Genomic DNA, 23,260 nt, shown 5'->3' with positions numbered 1-23,260 from the left:
AATCTGCACATTTTGACTTTTTTCTCAAAATTTTGAATTTATTCTCAAGATGCACAATTTATTTTTTTTTTCAATGTGGCCCTAATACTCCTTTGTACCAGTGTGACCAGCTGATAAGGTAAACCTGGAATGACATGGTCATTATGCTTCATAAAAGACTCAAGCCATTTTGTTTGGTGGTTTGTCCACATCTTATAATTATAAAACATATATATATGCAAATTATACATGCAGTAATGTAGGTGTACACAACACTATTTTTCCAAGAAACATTTGAAAAAGAAAAAAGTAAAAGATCAAATAGCATTTTTTATGCTTTGCTCATAGTATTTACGGACCTGTCAGGTTTGCGATATGTGTCCCCCCCCCAATACTAAACTACTTCCTACGCCCTTATTTTCAACTATTGTATGTTTACACTTGCATGCGCAGTACAGGACGGGATAACGTCACAAGTAGCGAGCGTGCTCAATGTTTGTGGAAGTCACACATTTTACCTTCCTGTGTCCGCGTAATGGGACGCAGAATAGTGACGTTTGTCGAGTATCAATGACGTGCAGGACGGATAAATGTGACCTGGACGTACAGACACAGGGCACATTTGAAAAAAATCGGATCTGTGTTGTTCAGACTGGCATGACAAGATAGGATAGAGGTCGCATGAGGGCGAAAAAAATCGTATTTGGGTCACTTCAGGCTGCGGTGTGAACGTAGCCTAATACACTGAACATCACTGATGGACTGAACCTCAGTACAATCATTACACCACTTTACTTTTTAGTGTTTTTCCTCATTTATTTCAATTTCATACTTTTTCAACTACATTCAGTAAAATTTTTTCAATATTTAAAAAAAGAAAAATTTTTTACTGATAGTCTGATTGAACCAAAGACATGAACTGAAACCTAAAAACATGTCTGGGCCAAATTTTATCCTGCACAGAATATTACAACTCTTCAGACTGACCCTCTATAAAATCTATTTATTAGAAAATAACAAAGAAGCTTCACAAACTTTTTCAAATATTATTTGTTGGTCTTTCAGTTGTTGTGTTATTTTTTTCTAGAGGAAGGATCAAAATCATTTGTTATCCAGTGTGTAACATTTGATCTGTGAGGATATTTTCAAAAACATTGCGGTTATCTTTTGGTCATTTAAAAAGCTGAGGTTCATTATTGTTTGCTCACTTTGATTGTAATTATTTCCTTCTTTGTACAAACTAGAAACACTTTTGTGTGCAGCAGAATTTCTTTGAGATAAATTTCTCACGTCACTCTGACCTCTTCCCAAAATATTTGAATCTTTGTGCCAAACACAGAGAAACAGTGTTCCTGTGATTTGACAACATTTAAGATAAATGGAAACACAATTTTAGATTTCTGTGTTCAAACAAACTCAATCATTAAGTGGACAACAAACAATAAGATGTCAAAGTAGCAGCCATAAAGTGACTGACAGGTGATCTCTGTGCAGAGAAGAAACAGCACAACAATGATGGAGACCAAAGAAACTGAAACACACATTTTAACCAACTGTCCCTCAATGACTTCTGACTATTTCAGCTTAATCAACTCTGCAGAGACTCCATCTGACCAAAGCCAAAGTCCAGCATAGAGCAGCTGAGTGAATGTGGTCTGGACTCTGTGGAGGAGAGTCATGGTTTCAGAGACGCTGTAGAAAGACAGAATACCTGCTCTGTGATCCAGGTACACTCCTACTCTGGAGGACCGAGGACCTGAGAGGGGAGTTTGGACTTTGTTATAGAAAAATTTATAACTGTTTGCATCACAGAGTAATGACCAAGATTTGTCATTGACTCCAAATCTCCCTGCTCTGCTGATATCCTTGTATGCGACTGCTACATAAACTCCTTCCCCGCTCCACTCCACCTCCCAGTAACAACGTCCAGTCAGACTCTCTCTACTCAGGACCTGACCCCATCCACTGAATCTGTCTGGATGATCAGAATAAGACTGTTGTTGTTTCATTCTTGTTACTTTTCTGTTCCCCTCAGATAATAACAGATATCTGTTTGCTGTGTTTGGATCCAGTGTGATTTCATGTGAATATTTTAAGAATTCAGCTCTGGTCTTTGGCTCTGATGGTGACAGTAAAACATCCTCTTCAGTGACTCTCAGTGAGATGTTTGTCCATTCCTCTCTCAGGATGTCCTGTAGTTTATCTCTGGTCTCTGACACAGCTGCTGTCACATCCTCAAAGTACCTCAGAGGACCAATATTGATGCTGGATGTGTGTGTAGACTCACTGAGTGCTGACAGTGAGGGGTAGTTGTGTAGAAACTGGTTGTGATCCTCTGTGTGTGAGAGCTGCTCCAGCTCGGCGTCTTTCCTCTTCAGCTCAGCGATCTCCTGCTCCAGCTTCTCCTGAAGCTCTTTGACTCGACTCACTTCAGTTTCCTGCTGGGATCTGACCTGCTGCTTCACATCAGAGCTTCTTTTCTGGATCAGACGGATCAGCTCAGTCAACATCTTCTCACTGTCCTCCACTGCTTTATCAGCAGAGTCATTGATGGCCTCCACCTCCTGTTGAAGCAGCTTCACATCTTTCTCTCGGTCCTGGATTCTCTGCTGGATGTTTAGTCGTCTCACCTCGAGCTCCTTCTGCTTCTCAGTCCTTTCTGCTGCAGCTGGGACTGTTTCATGGCCTTGATGTTCATCCATTGTGCAGAGATAACAGATACTCTGCTGATCAGTATGACAGAAAATCTTCATCACCTCATCATGACGAGAGCAGATGTTCTCCTGGAGCTTCTTGGAGGGGGCCACCAGCTTGTGTTTTTCAAAGGCAGCAGATTCATAATGAAGCTTAATGTGTTTTTCACAGTAGGAAATCACACAGACCAAACAGGACTTGATGGCTTTCAGCTTCCTCCCAGTGCAGACATCACAGGCCACATCTTCAGGTCCAGCATAGCCGTGATCAGCTGGAGCAGCTTGGAGTCCAGTCTTCTTCAGCTGCTCCACTAAAACTGCTAACATGGTGCTTTTCTCCAGGACAGGCCTCAGTGTGAAAGTCTTCCTGCACTGAGGGCAGCTGTGGAGTTTCTTCTTCTCCTCCTCTTCATCCCAGAATCTTTTAATACAGTTCATGCAGTAACTGTGTCCACAGGGAATAGTCACCGGATCCTTCAGTAGATCCAAACAGATGGAACAAGAGAAGGTTTCTCGGTCCAGCTGAACTCCTTTCTGCGCCATTTCTCCTCTCAGTGTCAGTGACTGTGTGAGTTTCACTTCCTCATAACTGAAACTAGTCTGAGCTCTGATCTCAACAGCATGTGTTTCTGCAGTGAATGGAGCCTTTCAGCTCTGACACGTCACCACATGTTGGTTACACCCATCTTCAAACTGCAGATCTGAAGGAGAGGGAACGAGGAAACAGAGAGGAGGTGAAGAGGGAGGAGTTATCAGGCTGTGCTTCATTCCAGGAAGAGGAGCAGATTGAAGCAAACACAGTTTAACCTTTTGTTATACAACAGAGCACATTGAACATGTTTGTCTGCTCAATATTTCAGTAGTAAATAGATCAGTTTTCATAATTAGATTTTCTTATGTAAATCAGAAGATTAATAAATATTTTTGAACATTATTACTTTAAACTAAGGATCCTCAAATCCAGGCCTCGAGGTCTGGTGTCCTGCAGCTTTTAGATGTGTCCGTGATCCAACACACCTGATTCAAATGGCTGAATTACCTCCTCAGTATGCAGTCAAATTCTGCAGAGTCCGGCTAATGACTTCTATATTTGACTCAGGTGTGTTGAAGCAGAGACACATCTAAAACCTGCAGGACACCGGACCTCGAGGCCTGGATTTGAGGATCCCTGCTTTAAACAATTGGTAACAGCCATCAGATTTTCCTCGCCCCTAAATAGACAACAAAAATGTAAACGAGTTCCTGCTGTACATGAACAAATAAATCAGTAACTAATTAAACAAGACAAGTACTTTGTGTGTCTACATGTGTAAATATAATATGGACCAAATCTGAGGGGAAAAACTGTCATGATTTCCACACAAAAGGATTGAATGGCAGAACAGGAAGAGATTTTAATAAACAGACAATAACAACAACTCAGAATTTCACTACAACAAGACTCTAAAACCTCTTGATCCAGCTGAAGGTTAGTTTCCTCTGACTCAGATCCATGTGATTTTTTTCTCTAGCTTCTTTTCCACCAGCAGGGGGAGCTCTGATTAGCACAGGCAGGTTATTTCAGAGAGTAACCAAGCAGAAGCTCCCTGAGTAGAAATCTGTCTCACACTGAGTGCAGAGGTGAGAAGTAACAAAGTACAAATACTTTGTTACTGTTCTTAAGTAGATTTTTTAGGTATCTGTAATTTACTTGAGTATTTATTTTCTGACTACTTTTTACTCCCTACTTTTTACGCAAGTATTTGTACTTTCTACTTCTTACATTTTCAAACAGACTCCTTACTTTTTAACACGTCAGAGAGAAGTTTGCATTTCCGGGCAGTTCACCTCAAGCATCAAACGATCTGAGCCTAAACAGAGGAATAATAACACATAACACTGGGAATTCCACCCAGGGAAATATTCCTTCAACAGACGCCAATTCACCAGCACAAGAAGGACACTCAGGTTCGTTTCACTTACGACAGAGACGTTGTAAGATATAAAACAAAATAATTTATTTTGTTCATAAGAAACAATAAAACAACGATTGCATAAAACAATATAAAAAAATAAACTGGGAGCTGCGGCTTACCCGTGTCGAATGAGGTGCTTGAGGAAGGGCTGAAGATCACCACCGCACACGTGAATACTTAATACCCGTCACCAGCACACGCACACACAAAACCTAAGTGCCACACGAAATCTTAGACAGTCAGTCACGGCACACAAAAATAGATCCCGCCACCAGGGGGCACCCAGATATGATCACGGCAGCCGTCAGCTCCTAAATAAAAGAAATAAAACAAATTACAATTTTAATCACTTTTATTAAAAAAAAAAGACTCATCAGCAAAATAAAAACAAGCCTTCAAATAATAAAAACAGTGTGGGTGAGAAATTACACACCACACACGCATATTAATAAAACCCTGGTTCTCAAATAAAATCCCCACAGCCCGCTGACCTTAAAAACCGGCAGGCGTGCAATAAAACAAAATAGAAGCACGCCCGTGCATAACAATGGTGCTAAAACTCTCCTCTGCGCAGTCTTCCTGCCGGCACAACATCGAAGGGATCGCACCAATATTAAAGCAAGGCAGCGGGCATAAAACATCCATCCATCCATCCATCCATTTTCTTCCGCTTATCCGGGGCCGGGTCGCGGGGGCAGGAGCCTAAGCAGAGAAGCCCAGGCTTCCCTCTCCCCAGCCACCTCCTCCAGGTCATCCGGAGGGACCCCAAGGCGTTCCCAGGCCAGCCGAGATACATAATCTCTCCAGCGTGTCCTGGGTCTACCACGGGGCCTCTTCCCGGTGGGACATGCCCGGAACACCTCACCCAGGAGGCGGCCAGAAGGCATCCTAATCAGATGCCCGAGCCACCTCAACTGGCTCCTTTCGATGTGGAGGAGCAGCGGCTCTACTCCTCCGCATAAAACACTTGTATAAAAAAAGGGGAAAGGCAAAACAGCAGCACACTGTAGCTTTATCCCGGGGAAGCGATGGCGGCGCCGTGGAAAGCAACACGCCGCCGACCCAGGCCCAAACACCCTATAACACAATAAATATTAAAATGACTGGCGAAAATATTGAATGTAAACAGAAACCAGCGGAATTACATACCAGTCAATCAATGCTTGCAGGGACCAAATTGGCCAGTATGGGGCTTCCCCAGCTACTACCTACAAATTAAAAGGCAAATAAGCTACAGGATTAAAATCGCTTTACAATAAAAAAGGGAGTCATACCATACCCAAAGCTTATGGAGGGAGGGCTACAAGGTTACCACCAGCATACTGCTACAGCCAGGAGAAACGTGAATGAAAACCTGGAAGCGTGTGCATCACCGAGAGCAAGATCACAATATGGTGTTACACACCGCCCTTTTATACCATGACTGCCCAGTCATAGCAGGCAACCAATTAGAATCCATTCTGCTACATTTATTTATAGTAAAGCTCTGTGTTGGTGCACAGAGGCTGTGTTCATGGTCAGAGTTACAGGTTACATCAGTGCAGCAGAGATGAGTATGAATCAAAGCTGCTGATGCTGAGATTCATTCACTGAATCCAACATTTCTGCAGCCTGTATGCTGTCAGTGTAGGGGATGGAGATCAGCTCAGATAGCTGTGAAATACTGGGTTACATCTTTGTGAGTTCAGTTCATCCACACAGAGCAGTAAACCTCAGAGCAGCAGCAGCAGCAGGTCAGCTGATCACAGCCTGCACACCAACATCATTTACTGCAGCTACAATAGAAAGCTGTGATTCTTCTCCCCATGCAGAGCCACTACAGCTGATCTTAGGGTTCCTCCACCTTCTGAATCCCACTGTAACCCCTGAGTATCCTCATGTTTGTATTTAGGTGGAGGCACAGTCACCCTCTACTATGGAGGACACAGAGAATAGAGCTGTGTTTAAATTCCCTTTGACAGTTTGTGTCCTACATAACAGTTTCAAGCTGAGTGCATTCATTAGAATTAAAATTTAGAGTGGAATAACATTTGTATTCTCATGTATTATTTTATATTATTACAATGAGGTTCAGTTAGCTTTACAGAAAAATAGCAGGTAGAAACGTCCTCCAAAGAGCGGCTTTTACTTTCTTACTTTGAGTACATTTCAAAGCCTGTACTTTTTTTACTTTTAGTTAAGTAAAGATGTTGAACCAATACTTCGACTTTTACCAAAGTATTTTTTAACACAAGTACTTGTACTTCTACTTAAGTATAGAATGTCAGTACTTTTACCACCTCTGCATGTGCGGTGCCCCTATGCATTGCATATAGGGCATACGCAATTTTTGCATCCACTGGTCAGTGCCCTGTGCTGTACATTCAGTTTAAATAATACTCAACCAAAGCAATTCAAGGCTCCAGAGCACAGTCAGAAAAATTAGTAGAGGGCTCAGAAATAAATAAAACCTGTAAGTGTAATAATGGGAAAATGTTTTGGGAAATTGATTGGACTAATCTTTTCTCTCCTGGTCTTCATTGCAGTTGCTGTAAGAATTAAAGAACTAATTCTTAGGAAAAAGACAAAAAATAAATAAATAAAAAGGGTTTGACACTGTAATGACAGGATCAATTATCTACCAGTAAGTCCCAATTGATAAAGGTGTGATCATGAGTAATTAGCTTATGTAATGTGCTGTAAACAGATGCACTCTGACTCATATGTTGTGTTTGCAAGTAATCATGATTTTTATGTATCGTACTTTAGGCCAGTTGCTTTTCATTTTGTTTGTTTTTAAATAGCATAATTATTATAGAAAAGGAGGGAAATTTTGGAAAATATGAGTGTTTATAATAATTTTGCTTTTTCCATACTTAACTGCTGAAAGAGGTGCTCTGAGCTGTCTGTGGGTGATGACTCTGTCTCTGAAAGGATGTGAGCTGACCTTCATTAAGGAACACGACCAGGGAGAGGGCTCAGAAAGGGAATAATTTAGAGCATGTTTGTCTTATTGTGCCTCATTGCATTTGACAAATATATTATAATCATGCTATTATTGTTCTTAAGAGTTTTGATTAACAGGTTAATAACCACGGTGGGACGAAAGTGGATTCACACATTAAAAGGTGTGAACGGGGGGATTTGTTGAGTTTTATTTTTTACTCTATGAACAAAATCACAATGTTTAATGAAAAAGAAGAGAAATTAATAAATAAGTAGTGGCTGAAGCAAATAATAGACAATTTAATCAATAATTAAATTAGATAGAGAGCAGACAGATGGTGGACCGGTGGACACCAGGCTGACTTCAAGGCTTTGGGGAAACGTGTTTATGTTATTCATGGCCTTCACGGTCTCTGGGAAAAATATGTTTATCTTATGTTTGAGGGTTTTTGCCACAATATGAACAATTAGGTGTAAGGAGAGTGAGTAAATGTCACCATGTCCTGTTACTAAGCTGGATAAAACTGCCTTGTAATGAAGTGTTTCTTTTACAGAGCTTTTATCACTGATGGAAGAAATCTGAGCCATGAGAGCCACTGGACGGACCAATGACGAAGGCTCTCTGTATCTGTTTTGCTTGTAGGAGAAAGTTTTATGCTTAGCCCAGAATTTCTGCTCTTCTCAGGAGGAGAGTCACAGCACTGCTTTAATGGCTGTGATGCACATGTATAATCTTCTGATTCTTTAATATTAAATGTTTTAAATGTGAACTAAAATAAGAACACCTGACAAAATGATGACAGCAGACATCAAATAAAATATATATTTTATAACAAACTTTTATTTTGTCTATGATGACAGAGTGGGTCAAGCTGATTACAGTGACTCGTCATTTTCTCAGTTTCAATTTTGAGTTCATCCTCTGTTACCTGAATCCTGCATTTGGGTCCAGATTCTGCCACACGACCGTTACAGGATATTTACTGAAGACAAAGAGCTCCAACATCCACCACACATTATAAATCAGTGGGAAGTATTTCACCCACTTTTGGGGTCATGTTGTGCAGTGTAGCTGGTTAGGACCCAAATGCAAAGAAAAGCAGACTGAAAAACACAAAGAGCCTCTGAACATTTTCAGACACACAAATTTGACCTTTGACTCCAAGAGAGCCTGAAGAGTGCCACAACAAGTCTGTAATGAATGTAAAGTTTTACCAGTAAAGGCAAACATGCTGTGATAAATGTCTCAGCTTTATAGGTTTTAAAATTCAGCACATTTTGGGAGGATGAGGCATTTTAATTAAAGAATGCAGATCGTGTCGGGAAGATGAATCCATTATGAACAGATCCAAGCTGGATGAGCTGCAAAATAACTGGAGCCTGAACTGGATCTGGGCCTTATCGCGGCTGAATCCGTGATCCTGATCCATCTGGATCCTCCTGCTGCGCGGGTGGACTCGGGCACGGTTTGCGGATCCGTTATAGAGCCTATGATCACCGATTTTGGTGATTTTCAGTGGAAAATCTCACTCTGAATTTCAGACAACGTAACCTTCAAAATGACATCATTTAAGTCACTTTAAATCCATTTAGTTCAGTTTTCAAGTCTTCAAATATTTCAGCCTCATCATCACTCATTCACATCATCTCCGGTATCTGACCGCGGTGAAGTTAGTTTCCGGACATTTTTCCATCCACAGTGTTTTCTGTGTCAGCAGCTTCATCCAGATCAGTGTGATGTAACAGTGATGCTACAGTAACTACAGTAAATGTTTCAGAGGAACTGACTGACAGTCTGACAGCTGCAGCTGCCTCATTATAAATCGGCGACATCATCGGTGTCTCCGTCCTTACAGCCTGTTGACGAGTGAACGACTGTGAAAGCTTCATGTTACGTACAATAATAACAAACTGGATAAAACCTGCCAGGTTAGGTTCACAGAGTCTGTTACCGGTAACTGACTCAGAGTTGGAGTTAGCTCTTTCTGGAACTGAAAACCACAGTTTCCCTCATTTTAGGGTTAACAAACTCAGAGTTATTAGCAAAACCTGCTTTCTGGAATAGGCCCCTGGGTCTCTGTTCCATGTGTTGTAGTTTAACTCCTCCTCTGTTGTCTATGATCTTGTTGCTCTAGTTTAGGTGTTGTAACCCCTCTGTGTGTCTGCTTCCCTGTGTTGTACAAGTCAGCATTTGTTTCCATGTTTACTTCCTGTTTTACTTTGGCAGTCCTTTGTATCGTATTCAGTTTTACTCCCTTGTCTTGTTCCGCTGTGCTCCCTGGTGTGTCCTCTCTCCCTGATCACCTCGTGTGTGTATCGTCTGTGTCTTCCTGATCTTTGTCACATCGTCTCACTCAGGCAGAGCCCTTACTGAGACAGTGAGCTCAGGTGGAGAGAAAGGAGCTCTTGTTCCCGTAACCACCTTAAACCTTTACTGGGAAACAGCTGGAGGTCCTTCATCAACCCCCTGATCAGCAACATGAAGAACAGAGAACTTTGTAGCCTCTCCATCCACCCTGTTTGTTTTACACAGAGAAACATCTGCAGTATGGAAGTTAAAATATTCTGATGAATTGTTAAAATAAGAAATTTCTTATCCAATTACGTGATTAATTGACGGAGTAATCAACTGAATACTTGATTACTAAAATAATTGATAGTTGCAGCCCTACTTGTATTCAGAAAGCCAAAGTCAAACATTAGTTTTCAGCACCAGTGGAGCTATGAGAGGCCTTCAAGAATGAAAAACTGCAGTTCCCAGCAAGATGATGTCACTTCCTGTTCTTGCATTAAAAAGTGATAGTTTATGCTCACAACATGGTGGCTGATATTCAAATGTAGGAAATGCTTTTAGCATCTGATTGTTAAAAAATCTGGATTATGTTACCCCCGAGTCACAGTAACTGTCAGAATGCTCGAAGCACAGGTCGAGGAGGAGGATTATCTGCAATCTTCAATTCCAGCTTATTAATTAATCAAAGACCCAGACAAAGTTTTCATTCTTTTGAAAGCCTGACTCTTAGTCTTGTCCATCCTAATTGGGAAAATCAAAAACCTGTTTTATTTGTTATTATCTATCGTCCACCTGGTCCTTACTCAGAGTTTCTGTCTGATTTCTCAGACTTTTTATCTGATTTAGTGCTCAGTTCAGATAAAATAATTATAGTGGGTGATTTTAACATCCATGTAGATGCTGAGAATGACAGCCTCAACACTGCATTTAATCTATTGTTAGATTCAATTGGCTTCTCTCAAAATGTAAAGGAGCCCACCCACCACTTTAATCATACTCTGGATCTTGTCCTAACATATGGCATAGAAACTGAAGACTTATCAGTATTCCCCGAAAGCCCCCTCCTGTCTGATCATTTCTTAGTAACATTTACATTTAAAACAGCTTACATGTAAAACAGCTAACTGATCATCTGCAGAGGAACAGTTTATTTGAAGAGTTTCAGTCAGGTTTCAGAATTCATCACAGTACAGAAACAGCATTAGTAAAGGTTACCAATGATCTTCTTACAGCCTCTGACAGTGGACTCATCTCTGTTCTTGTCCTGTTGGACCTCAGTGCAGCTTTTGATACTGTTGACCATAACATTTTATTACAGAGATTAGAGCTTGCTATAGGTATTAAAGGTACTGCACTGCAGTGGTTTGAATCATATTTATCTCATAGACTCCAATTTGTTCATGTAAATGGGGAGTCTTCTTCACACACTAAGGTTAATTATGGAGTTCCACAGGGTTCTGTGCTAGGACCAATTTTAGTTACATTATACATGCTTCCCTTAGGCAGTATTATTAGAAAGCACTGCATCAATTTTCATTGTTATGCAGATGATACTCAGCTTTACCTATCAATGAAGCCAGATGACACACATCAATTAGTTAAACTGCAGGAATGTCTTAAAGATATTAAGGCCTGGATGACCTCTAATTTCCTGCTTCTAAATTCAGATAAAACTGAAATTCTTGTTCTCGGCCCCACAAATCTTAGAAACATGGTGTCTAACCAGATACTTACTCTGGATGGCATTACTTTGGCCTCCAGTAACACTGTGAGAAATCTTGGAGTCATTTTTGACCAGGATATGTCCTTCAATGCACATATTAAACAAATATGTAGGACCGCTTTTTTGCATTTGCGCAATATTTCTAAAATTAGAAAAATCCTTTCTCAGAGTGATGCTGAAAAGCTCATTCATGCATTTATTACTTCTAGGGTGGACTATTGTAATTCAATATTATCAGGCTGTCCTAAAAGCTCCCTGAAAAGCCTTCAGCTGATCCAAAATGCTGCAGCTAGAGTACTGACAGGGACTAGAAAGAGAGAGCATATTTCTCCCATATTGGCTTCTCTTCATTGGCTCCCTGTTAAATCTAGAATAGAATTTAAAATTCTTCTCCTCACCTACAAGGTCTTGAATAATCAGGCACCATCTTATCTCAAAGACCTCATAGTACCATATCACCCCAACAGAGCACTTCGCTCTCAGACTGCTGGCTTACTTGTGGTTCCTAGGATACTTAAGAGTAGAATGGGAGGCAGAGCCTTCAGCTTTCAGGCCCCTCTTCTGTGGAACCAGCTCCCATCTTGGATTCGGGAGACAGACACCCTCTCTATTTTTAAGATTAGGCTTAAAACTTTCCTTTATGATCAAGCTTATAGTTAGGGCTGGATCAGGTGACCCTGAACCATCCCTTAGTTATGCTGCTATAGGCCTAGTCTGCTGGGGGGTTCACATAATGCACCGTTTCTCATTCACCTTATTTACTTTGTTTATACTCCACTCTGCATTTAATCATTAATTGATATTAATCTCTGGCTCTCTTCCACAGCATGTCTTTCTCTCCCCTCAGCCCAACCAGTCGCGGCAGATGACTGCCCCTCCCTGAGCCTGGTTCTGCTGGAGGTTTCTTCCTGTTAAAAGGGAGTTTTTCCTTTCCACTGTCGCCAAGTGCTTGCTCATAGGGGGTCGTTTTGACTGTTGGGTTTTCTCTGTATTATTGTAGGGTCTTTACCCACAATACAAAGCGCCTTGAGGCGACAGTTTGTTGTGATTTGGCGCTATATAAATAAAGTTGAATTGAATTGAATTGAATTGTTTCTGTTGTGTATTTTTTTACGTGATTTCTGCAAACACATTAGTGGAAGGAAACGGCACTCTGGGACACATTAAATGCATGATATATAAATCCAAAATGATATGACATGCACTTGGAGGAATGTAACTACACATCCAAAAAAACTGATTACGCCAAGGCTTCAGAGGTGCTTTTAAGTTACATCAATTAATAAGCGGGAGTGGCATTTCGCGGTTACCATTGGCTTACTAATTAGCATTAGCGTTAGCGCTGGGCTGAGAAATATTTTTTGCTAGAACCCTGAAGTTACCATGGCCACCACCAATGGAAACGGCAGAGAAGTAAGTAAGTTGTTTCTCCGCCATTAGTACATTGAGCTAGTAGTGGGCAAATCGATCCTAATATCCATAATATGGATGCCAACGTTGGTATTGGTATTGATCAATATCAGTGTAATGAGATCGATACTTTGGCTTCAGTTTCTCTCCTGTATGCAGTGCTGCGGTTTCATCAAAGATGCGAGCTGACTGTCTAAGTGTCGCTCCTGTCACAGCACAGAGCAGGCACACTTTGCTCCTCCCCTCCCCACAGTGTTTTGTTATACTGTCATGTGACACATAACATATTTTATTTTTTGGGGGGGGGGGGAATTGCTATGAAACATTTAAAGCAAATTTAAAATGAAATTTGTACAATTTGATTATTTTAGAAAAAATCTATAAAATTAGTGAATGAAGGGACATTTTTTATTACATTTTTTATAATACTTTCTGAACAATCTACCTGGAAAAAAAAGTTTGCATTTGTTCTTGAGTGATGATTTTGTACACTTCATTTATGAAAAAAAAAATCCAGACAACAATGTATTGGGAAAATTGTTTTGTTAATGATTTATTGTTTCAGAACAATAACTTTTATTTTTTACTTACATATAAACTTTGGCCAATTCTGTCCTGACTTTTAATGATCCAAAGGAAAAAAAATCTCAAACCAGTTAAACTTCATGAAAATTCTTCATAATTATTGAAAAGTATTGGTATCAGTATTGGTGATAATGGCCCTGTGTTTACTTGGCATAGGATTGATACCAAATCTCAAAGTATCGCACACAACTACATTAAGCACGGCATACACGAGGAGAGACACGAGCAGTTCAGGGAGGAGGTGGAGGAGCTCGAGTTTTTTCGCAGATTATCTGTCTCATACTGTCATGACATGGTGACAGTTTTTAACAAATATGTAAAAAACAGTTTTTTTTTATACAAGTTACATACTGCAGCTTCAAGCTTTAATCTAAAGGCTTTAGTTCTTATTGTCAATCATTGTTCAGTTTTACACATTTAACTATGTGGTTTTGAAATAGCACCCATTTTTACAAAGATTGTTGTTGGTTTAAAAACAAAATAACTTTATGTATTGTTTATGAATGGCAGAGAAAAGTCAAGACTATTGTGATGAACTATGAATAATTGTTTTACATTCTGTGATAAGTCAAAGTCAGCTCTATTGTCGAATCTGCAATATGTACAGGACACACACAGGATTGAAATTCTGTTACTTTCAGAACCATGGTGCAACAATAAACAGTAAACATTTAACTAGCCATCAATAAATATTAGCATAATAAATAAATAAGAAGAGTACAATACTATCCTAAATTGTAAAGTATAGCAGTATAAATATATAGGCATAAAAGTATATATATAAGTGTAACAGTCCTGACATTGACATCTGGTTAAGTGGCATATGCAATGAATAAAATGGATGTACACAGTGTGTGTGTGTGTGTGTGTGTGTGTGTGTGTGTGTGTGTATATATATATACACATATACATACATACTGTGTCCATATATGGAAGTCACCCATATATGGAAGTCACCCAGGAGTATTAAATAAAGATGGTCATATTTATTTGAGGTGTGAGTGTTTAATATCTAGGTGATCTTTCAGATCAATCTGAGAAGTGATTTTGATCATGTTTCACATTTTATTGTGTCATGTAGCGTCAGGCACTGGTCTTGGTCTTGTGTCAGTCTCGGGTTAGGTGGTCTTGAGTACAACACTTTTTGAAGCAGACACTGAGTTTAACATTTTTAATATTTTAGTTCTGAAAGTTTAAGTTATGGACACAATCATTCTGAAAATTTCTTTCAGAAACCGCACAAAACAGCAGCTCAACAAAAACGTGTATGATATTGTCAATAACAGACACATAGTTGTGAAAAGTTTTTATTTGAAGACCTTTGCCATTGTTTTCAGGGAAAAAATATTAACTTCAATATAATTATGAAACTGTGTTCAAGAGCAAGAATAAAGTGCATTCATAAAGCTGCATTTATCAAAGCAAAAATCCCAAAAACCCGTTTATTGAACCTTTTTAAAAATGTAAAAATGCTGCAGATGTTGGTTAACAGTAGATCCACAATAACTGCAGCTCTGCATCTGTTTCCTACCTGAAAATAATGGAAGCAACAATAATAATGATACAGCGAAGCATAAACAAAACCAGCAGCTTTACTCATCACCTAAATCTGCAGTTTGTTCAAATACAAAATCAGTAAAATCTGAGAAAATATTAGTGAGACATTTAAATTTCTTAACGTTCATGAGCACAAAAGTCAGTTTCACTGAAAAAAAAAAAAAAATCATCATGAGCAGTGAGAGCTTCCCTGCAAACGGACACAAGATGCAGCACCACACAAACAAACTCAGTCATTAACTGGACAACAAACAATAAGATGTCAAAGTAGCAGCCATATAGTGTGACTGACAGGTGATCTCTGTGCAGAGAAGAAACAGCACAACAATGATGGAGACCAAAGAAACTGAAACACACATTTTAACCAACTGTCCCTCAATGACTTCTGACTATTTCAGATTAATGAACTCTGCAGAGTCTCCATGTGACCAAAGATTAATCCCAGCATAGAGCGGCTGAGTGAATGTGGTCTGGTGAAGGAAGGAGTGTAAAATAAGCTGCACAGTAGACAGACCACAGATATAACTATATAAATATAACTATACTATTGAGTAGCATATCACAGCAATGATCCTCACAACAAGGTGAAGGTGTTGAAATAACACTGCACAGGAGATAGAAATAAGACTGCATAGTTGAGCAGCAGGAAAATCACATGCTAGATGAGTTACTGGAAAAGAATGTGTGTTTTGGTCTGATGTTTTTTTGTCTACAGGACCCAAATGAGGCCGGTAGCTGGCGACAGTGAAGGTCACAGGAGAAGGAACTGATAAGCAGGCTGCGCATCCCCCGCTATACAACGCAGCATCGTGCATATTTCAGTAACTGTGTAATGGGCTCGACACACGGGGAGCGACAAACGACAGCGACGAATGGGTCGCATCGCCACTGGGGTGAAACCGAACACACGGGACGCGATAGCGACGGCAGCTTTGCGAATCGCGCTCTTACGTCACTCGTCTCCAAGAAATGTGATTGGTTATGAAACTGGAGGGATTTAGACATTTTAAGCAGTCCGTGTCAGACACGGGAATAAAGATGAGGAGTCTGAAGATTTTATTGGAACTGACAGAAATCTTGCTGTTAAGTCTCCTCTACAAAAGAAAAAGACAACCTCGCGTTCATCCTATATTAGCACAAAAGTCCTCTCTATCCGTCTGTTTAACGTTAGTCTTGCACCAACACGTTCTCATATGGCTGCCTTTTATGTTTAACTCGATAATCACTGCGTGAAGTGTCATATAATATAGGAAAGTCAAACACAGCTAAAACGATGCTTTCCTTCCTGCTGAAAGTGGTTGCAAACTGCAGTGTGTAGCATACTCTTCGCTCATTGGTCAGTCAATGAAACTCTTGCTGATTGGTTTAGTGCCACGCGACAGCGACAAAAGTAGAACATTTTCCAACTTTGTTGTGTCGCGTCGCCTGGTCGCGTGTGCACGTCTACGTGTACGAGCTCGAAATTTCACATGCACGAACGTCGCCGGTCGCTTAGCTGGAGGAGGGCAAGCGATTGTCGCCTCATCGCACAAGCTCCATAGGAAATGAATGGAGAGCGAGCGACGTCGCTCCCCGTGTGTCGAGCCCCTAACAGTGTCTAATCCTGAGTATAAAAGTTGGACTAAGATAGAGAGTGGTGTCAGACTTGTGTGAAGCTGCACCGACTGACTGTATTAGGTAGCTTCAACAATTCTGAACCAGAGTACTCTGTAACACATTGTGTGACGTATGTGTGTGTATTAAACAACTCCTTGATTGTGATCCAGCATCTGACTAATGAATTTTTCCCGATTAACAAACACGCAGGGCCTCGGGGTGATTCAGGAAGTACGTCTTGTCCCAACACTGGACTCTGTGGAGGAGAGTCATGGTTTCAGAGACGCTGTAGAAACTGCAACATCAACTCCTCTTCTCTGATTGTTGATGTTCAGGTCGAAAAGCTTCTCTGGCTCCATCTGCTGGTCACGCCACTGAACTGCCACATTAACCTCTCACTGATCACTTACTGTGTGTCACTAATACACTGAACATCACTGATGGACTGAACCTCAGTACAATTATTACACCACTTTACTTTTTTAGTGTTTTTCCTCATTTATTAGGCCCGAGCCTCACGAAGTGATCGGCGAGGAGCCTATTGTATTCGCTCGCGCGAAAAACGAAAAAGGGTCAAAGTCGAGCGCGAAGCGCTCGACTTTGACAACGGACCCTCAAACAGGGTAGGTCAGGTCGAACGCTTCTCGAAAACGTACATATGGGGGTGAATGGAGCAGCCCATAATTGAAATCGTTAGCATCATGAGCTAGCTCGCGCTATGAAATTGGGTCAATGACGAGCGCAACGCGCTCGTCATTGACCATGGACCTCACGACAACGTGGGTCGTGTCGAGACGTTTCCGAAAACGTATATATGAAGGTGACTGGATTGGCGCATTATTGGAATCGTTGGCGACGTTCATTATTCTTATTCTTATTATTCTTATTATTCTTTCTGAGTAAACGATCGCTAATTTGACCCCCTGAACATATACGAAAACTCACCAATTTTTCCATGCAAGCCAGGTCTGGTGAAACATTTTGTTTTTTATTGGCGCCATTAAAAACCTCAAAAAAGTGGCGAAACAGCGCCCCCTAGAATTTTCAAATTTTGCATTCCTATGGGAGGGGCAAAAAAAAGTTGGTCGTAGAACGACGAAATTCGCGTCACAAAAAGACCATATGAAGACCGACAAAAAATTACATTATGGAGTTGCCGCCTGACAAACAGGAAGTCGGCCATCTTGGACTGAACTTTGACCTTTGCCGATTCAGCATTTTTGCACACCTCGTACTTGAATTAACTTTTCCTAGGGCATTAAACCGACTGGCACCAAAATCGCTCAGGAACATCTTCACAAGTTGGGCATCAAAAGATGTGCGAGGTTTTATAGAATATTCAACGGTGTTGCCATGGCAACCGCGTGAATTTGGTCTTCGTTTTTGTCTCTCGCCGCAATATTGTTTCGCCATTCGTTCGCACAATCTTTGGCCGATCAGCCTCAAAATTTAATAACTTGTTTACTGAACCGGCCTGAACCAACAATTAGGGAATCAAGTTTATAGGTGCAATAGCGCCCCCTACAGAAGAAAACGAAAATTTGTATGGAGGTCCAGAATTTCAGTTTGTCTGAAACGCATGAAAATTTGTGTCAACATTCATGACATCATCCTGATCAAAAAAGCCATTCACACCCATACTCTATTTTCTACCACGTTGCCATGGCGAAGCCAGAAATGCCCCATTTTATCCCTATGGGAAAAAGTGAAATTTCTCCAATACTAAAATTTCAGCTTACTTTGCCCAAAATACATGAAATTTGGCTCACCGATTCACGATGTCAGCCTGATCAAAAAAGTCAATCACACCTATGTCATATTTTGGACGCTGTTCCCATGACGATGCCAAAACTGCCCCATTTTATCCCTATGGGAAAAAATGTGAAATTTCTGCGATGGAAAAATGACCCTTGCTTTCTCAAAAATGCATACAAATGCCTGAAATTTGGTACACGCATTCTTCACATCTCCCTGGACAAAAAACCTACCGGTGAAATAGATGTAATATGTAAGACGTTGCCATGGCAAAGTCCGGAAAATGGCATCTTTTTCCTTGAGTTAGCCAATTCATCCATTTCAAATTTTCACATGTAGCAGCCAAAAAAACCGCTAAAACTGGCACGGCTGGAAAAGCACGGTTCCAATCGGCACCAGCGCTTGGGCGGCGGCCGGCGAGGGCCTATTATCGCCGCTTGCGGCTTTAATTTCCCATTATATTCTTTTCAACTAGATTCAGTACAAAAAAATTATATTTTAATATAGAAATATTTTACTGATAGTTTGATTGAACCAAAGACATGAACAAGTTGAACTGAAACCTAAAAACATGTCTGGGCCAAATTCTATCCTGCACAGAATATTACAACTCTTCAGACTGACCCTCTATAAAATCTATTTATTAGAAAATAACAAAGAAGCTTCACAAACTTTTTCAAACATTATTTGTTGGTCTTTCAGTTGTTGTGTTATTTTTTTCTAGAGGAAGGATCAAAATCATTTGTTATCCAGTGTGTAACATTTGATCTGTGAGGATATTTTCAAAAACATTGCTGTTATCTTTTGGTCACTTAAAAAGCTGAGGTTCATTATTGTTTGCTCACTTTGATTGTAATTATTTCCTTCTTTGTACAAACTAGAAACACTTTTGTGTGCAGCAGAATTTCTTTGAGATAAATTTCTCACGTCACTTTGACCTCTTCCCAAAATATTTGAATCTCTGTGCCAAACACAGAGAAACAGTGTTCCTGTGATTTGACAACATTTAAGATAAATGGAAACACAATTTTAGATTTCTGTGTTCAAACAAACTCAATCATTAAGTGGACAACAACCAATAAGAGGTCAAAGTAGCAGCCATAAAGTGTGACTGACAGGTGATCTCTGTGCAGAGAAGAAACAGCACAACAATGATGGAGACCAAAGAAACTGAAACACACATTTTAACCAACTGTCCCTCAATGACTTCTGACTATTTCAGCTTAATGAACTCTACAGAGACTCCATCTGACCAAAGCCAAAGTCCAGCATAGAGCGGCTGAGTGAATGTGGTCTGGACTCTGTGGAGGAGAGTCATGGTTTCAGAGACGCTGTAGAAAGACAGAATACCTGCTCTGTGATCCAGGTACACTCCTACTCTGGAGGACCGAGGACCTGAGAGGTCAGTTTGGACTTTGTTATAGAAAAATTTATAACTGTGTGTCTCACAACATAGCGACCAAGATTTGTCATTAAATCCAAATAAAAATTCTTCTGACCACCCTGCTCTGCTGATATTCTTGTATGCGACTGCTACATAAACTCCTTCCCCGCTCCACTCCACCTCCCAGTAACAACGTCCAGTCAGACTCTCTCTACTCAGGACCTGACACCATCCACTGAATCTGTCTGGATGGTCAGAATAAAACTGTTGTTGTTCCATTAATGTTGCTTTTCTGTTCCCCTCAGATAATAACAGATATCTGTTTGCTGTGTTTGGATCCAGTGTGATTTCACGTGAATATTTTAAGAATCCAGCTCTGGTCTTTGGCTCTGATGGTGACAGTAAAACATCCTCTTCAGTGACTCTCAGTGAGATGTTTGTCCATTCCTCTCTCAGGATGTCCTGTAGTTTATCTCTGGTCTCTGACACAGCTGCTGTCACATCCTCAAAGTACCTCAGAGGACCAATATTGATGCTGGATGAGTGTGTAGACTCACTGAGTGCTGACAGTGAGGGGTAGTTGTGTAGAAACTGGTTGTGATCCTCTGTGTGTGAGAGCTGCTCCAGCTCGGCGTCTTTCCTCTTCAGCTCAGCGATCTCCTGCTCCAGCTTCTCCTGAAGCTCTTTGACTCGACTCACTTCAGTTTCCTGCTGGGATCTGACCTGCTGCTTCACATCAGAGCTTCTTTTCTGGATCAGACGGATCAGCTCAGTCAACATCTTCTCACTGTCCTCCACTGCTTTATCAGCAGAGCCATTGATGGCCTCCACCTCCTGTTGAAGCAGCTTCACATCTTTCTCTCGGTCCTGGATTCTCTGCTGGATGTTTAGTCGTCTCACCTCGAGCTCCTTCTGCTTCTCAGTCCTTTCTGCTGCAGCTGGGACTGTTTCATGGCCTTTATGTTCATCCATTGTGCAGAGATAACAGATACTCTGCTGATCAGTACGACAGAAAATCTTCATCACCTCATCATGACGAGAGCAGATGTTCTCCTGGAGCTTCTTGGAGGGGGCCACCAGCTTGTGTTTTTCATAGGCAGCAGATTCATAATGAAGCTTAATGTGTTTTTCACAGTAGGAAATCACACAGACCAAACAGGACTTGGTGGCTTTCAGTTTCCTCCCAGTGCAGACATCACAGGCCACATCTTCAGGTCCAGCATAGCAGTGATCAGCTGGAGCAGCTTGGAGTCCAGTCTTCTTCAGCTGTTCCAGTAAAACTGCTAACATGGTGTTTTTCTCCAGGACAGGCCTCGGTATGAAAGTCTTCCTGCACTGAGGGCAGCTGTGGATTCCTTTACTGTCCTCTCCATCAAAGTGTGTTTTAATACAGTTCATGCAGTAACTGTGTCCACAGGGAATAGTCACCGGATCCTTCAGTAGATCCAAACAGATCGAACAAGAAATTGCTTTTTGATCCAGCTGAACTCCTTTCTGCGCCATTTCTCCTCTCAGTGTGAAACTGGTCTGAGCTCTGACCTCAGCAGCATGTGTTTCTGCAGTGAATGGAGCCTGTCAGCTCTGTCATGTCACCACATGTTGGTTACACCCATCTTCAAACTGCAGATCTGAACAAGGAAACATGTACACGAATACGAATACCTTTATTAGTCCCACAATGGGGGAAATTACAGTTAACAGAACACAGACAACAGAATGTAGACAAAGAGGAGGTGAAGAGGGAGGAGTTATCAGGCTGTGACTGAATCCAGGAAGAAGCAGAAACAGTTTAACCTTTTGTTATACAACAGAGCACATTGAAAATGTTTGTCTCAATATTTACATAGTAAATTGATCAGTTTTCATAATAATTTTCTTATGTAAATCAGAAGATTAATACATTTTTTCTAAACACTTGGCAAATACCTCCAGATTTTCCTCATCCCTGACCAGGCAGGAGCAGCAAGTTTCCTTTGTTTAGCACAGGCAGGTGTTCCACAGAGTAACCAAGCAGAAGCTTCCTGAGAGACAATCGCACTGAGTGCAGAGCAGAGCTGAGGTTAAATACTGCAGCTGAGTGGAGCTGAGAAACAGATGCTTCCAGGTTGAGCTCTGCATTGACCAATCCTCACTCAGAGGTATGCATAGTTATTTTCACACGTGACAGAGGAAAGAGCAGAGAATAAAATGAACAGCACTATCTGCACAAAAGCAAATTGTAACTTTTGTCAAAACAACAGTGATTTTGGTGATACGAGTTGTCCTGTGAACTAACAGCACTGCTTTCAGTTTGTAAGACAGGGACTGTCTATAGCACGTGTCAGACTCGAGGCCCGTGGGCCACATCCAGCTCATGATATAATTTTATATGGCCTGCGAGATCCGCCACATATACTACAAAAAATAAGTGCAGTAACACCGACAGTGAACGAGGCAAGTGTTTAAATCACGGCAGTTTCAGTCTTTTCTGGAGGAAATAGCTTCTGAATGTGGTGACGTGCCTTATCACACAGGTGCGATGAACTACCTGAGGAAATCTGTCAGTTCATGGAAAGCAAAGGAAAAGACTCAGCAGGGCTCCGAGATGAGACGTGTCTGAGTCGGCTTTTCTCTGCAACATAATGAAGCATCTTAATGCATTAAACCTGCATCTTTGGTGATTATAATTTTGGCCTGTCCTATGATTGAGTTTGACACCCCTGGTCTACAGAATGCAACAAGGAAAACCAGAATACATACATACAGATGCAGCCACTTAAAATTGCTGATCCCACTTGGCTGGCAGCCACTGGAAGTCCTCCTCCTTCTCCTGGGGCGTATCTACTTTCAAGCATGAACACACCCTTTTCCCTCATTTGCAGAGTGTCACCAAGAAATGATGCTTTCTTCACCAAAACTTTGACTTCTGTGATTCACAAATGTTTGTTTAACATTTCATGCTTAAGTACTTTCACTGTCTAAAACAAAGCTACCACCAATGGTGGAACAAGCTTTGAAAATCTAAACTGGATGTAGTCAGTATGACCTTTCACACATTTTCCACTGCAAATCACCAAACATTCTTTTCATCATTTCATTTATTTCAGCAAATCTAATAACTTAGTAAGTAAATAAATAAATAAGTAGTTAAAAAAAAAAGTAGTGCTGCGCTGAGCAATCCAAGCTGCCTGCCCTTCAGGGAGACAATTCAATTCAATTCAATTCAATTTTATTTATATAGCGCCAAATCACAACAAACAGTCGCCTCAAGGCGCTTTGTATTGTGGGTAAAGACCCTACAATAACCCAGCTTCCTGTTAGAAGTTTCATGAACGCAGCTTCAGGCTGTACTTTTATCAATTATAAAATAATTTTTTTAAAGCTACCCTTGTTGGAAATTTATTGCTACTTTTATCCAGCATATAT

At 40.8% G+C, this 23,260-nt stretch overlaps 2 protein-coding genes across 2 annotated transcripts; both read right to left on the bottom strand.

The window, feature by feature from the left end:
- Positions 1-318: 318 nt before the first annotated feature.
- Positions 319-3,285, bottom strand: LOC115797274 (tripartite motif-containing protein 16-like protein). The gene is made up of 2 exons (XM_030753806.1): positions 2,744-3,285; positions 319-2,671 (listed from the first exon to the last, which is right to left on the bottom strand). Exons 1-2 carry the CDS (start codon positions 3,213-3,215, stop codon positions 1,554-1,556), a joined length of 1,590 nt encoding a protein of 529 aa, XP_030609666.1. The 5' UTR covers positions 3,216-3,285; the 3' UTR covers positions 319-1,553.
- Positions 3,286-19,100: 15,815 nt separating this feature from the next.
- On the bottom strand, positions 19,101-21,367 carry LOC115797216 (tripartite motif-containing protein 16-like). Its single transcript, XM_030753737.1, has one exon. It carries the CDS (start codon positions 21,356-21,358, stop codon positions 19,685-19,687), a length of 1,674 nt encoding a protein of 557 aa, XP_030609597.1. The 5' UTR covers positions 21,359-21,367; the 3' UTR covers positions 19,101-19,684.
- Positions 21,368-23,260: the final 1,893 nt, after the last annotated feature.

This window comes from Archocentrus centrarchus, chromosome 18 (assembly GCF_007364275.1).
Source record: "Archocentrus centrarchus isolate MPI-CPG fArcCen1 chromosome 18, fArcCen1, whole genome shotgun sequence".
In the NCBI taxonomy this organism is placed as follows: domain Eukaryota; kingdom Metazoa; phylum Chordata; class Actinopteri; order Cichliformes; family Cichlidae; genus Archocentrus; species Archocentrus centrarchus.
This window is presented reverse-complemented; position numbering and strand designations above follow the sequence as displayed.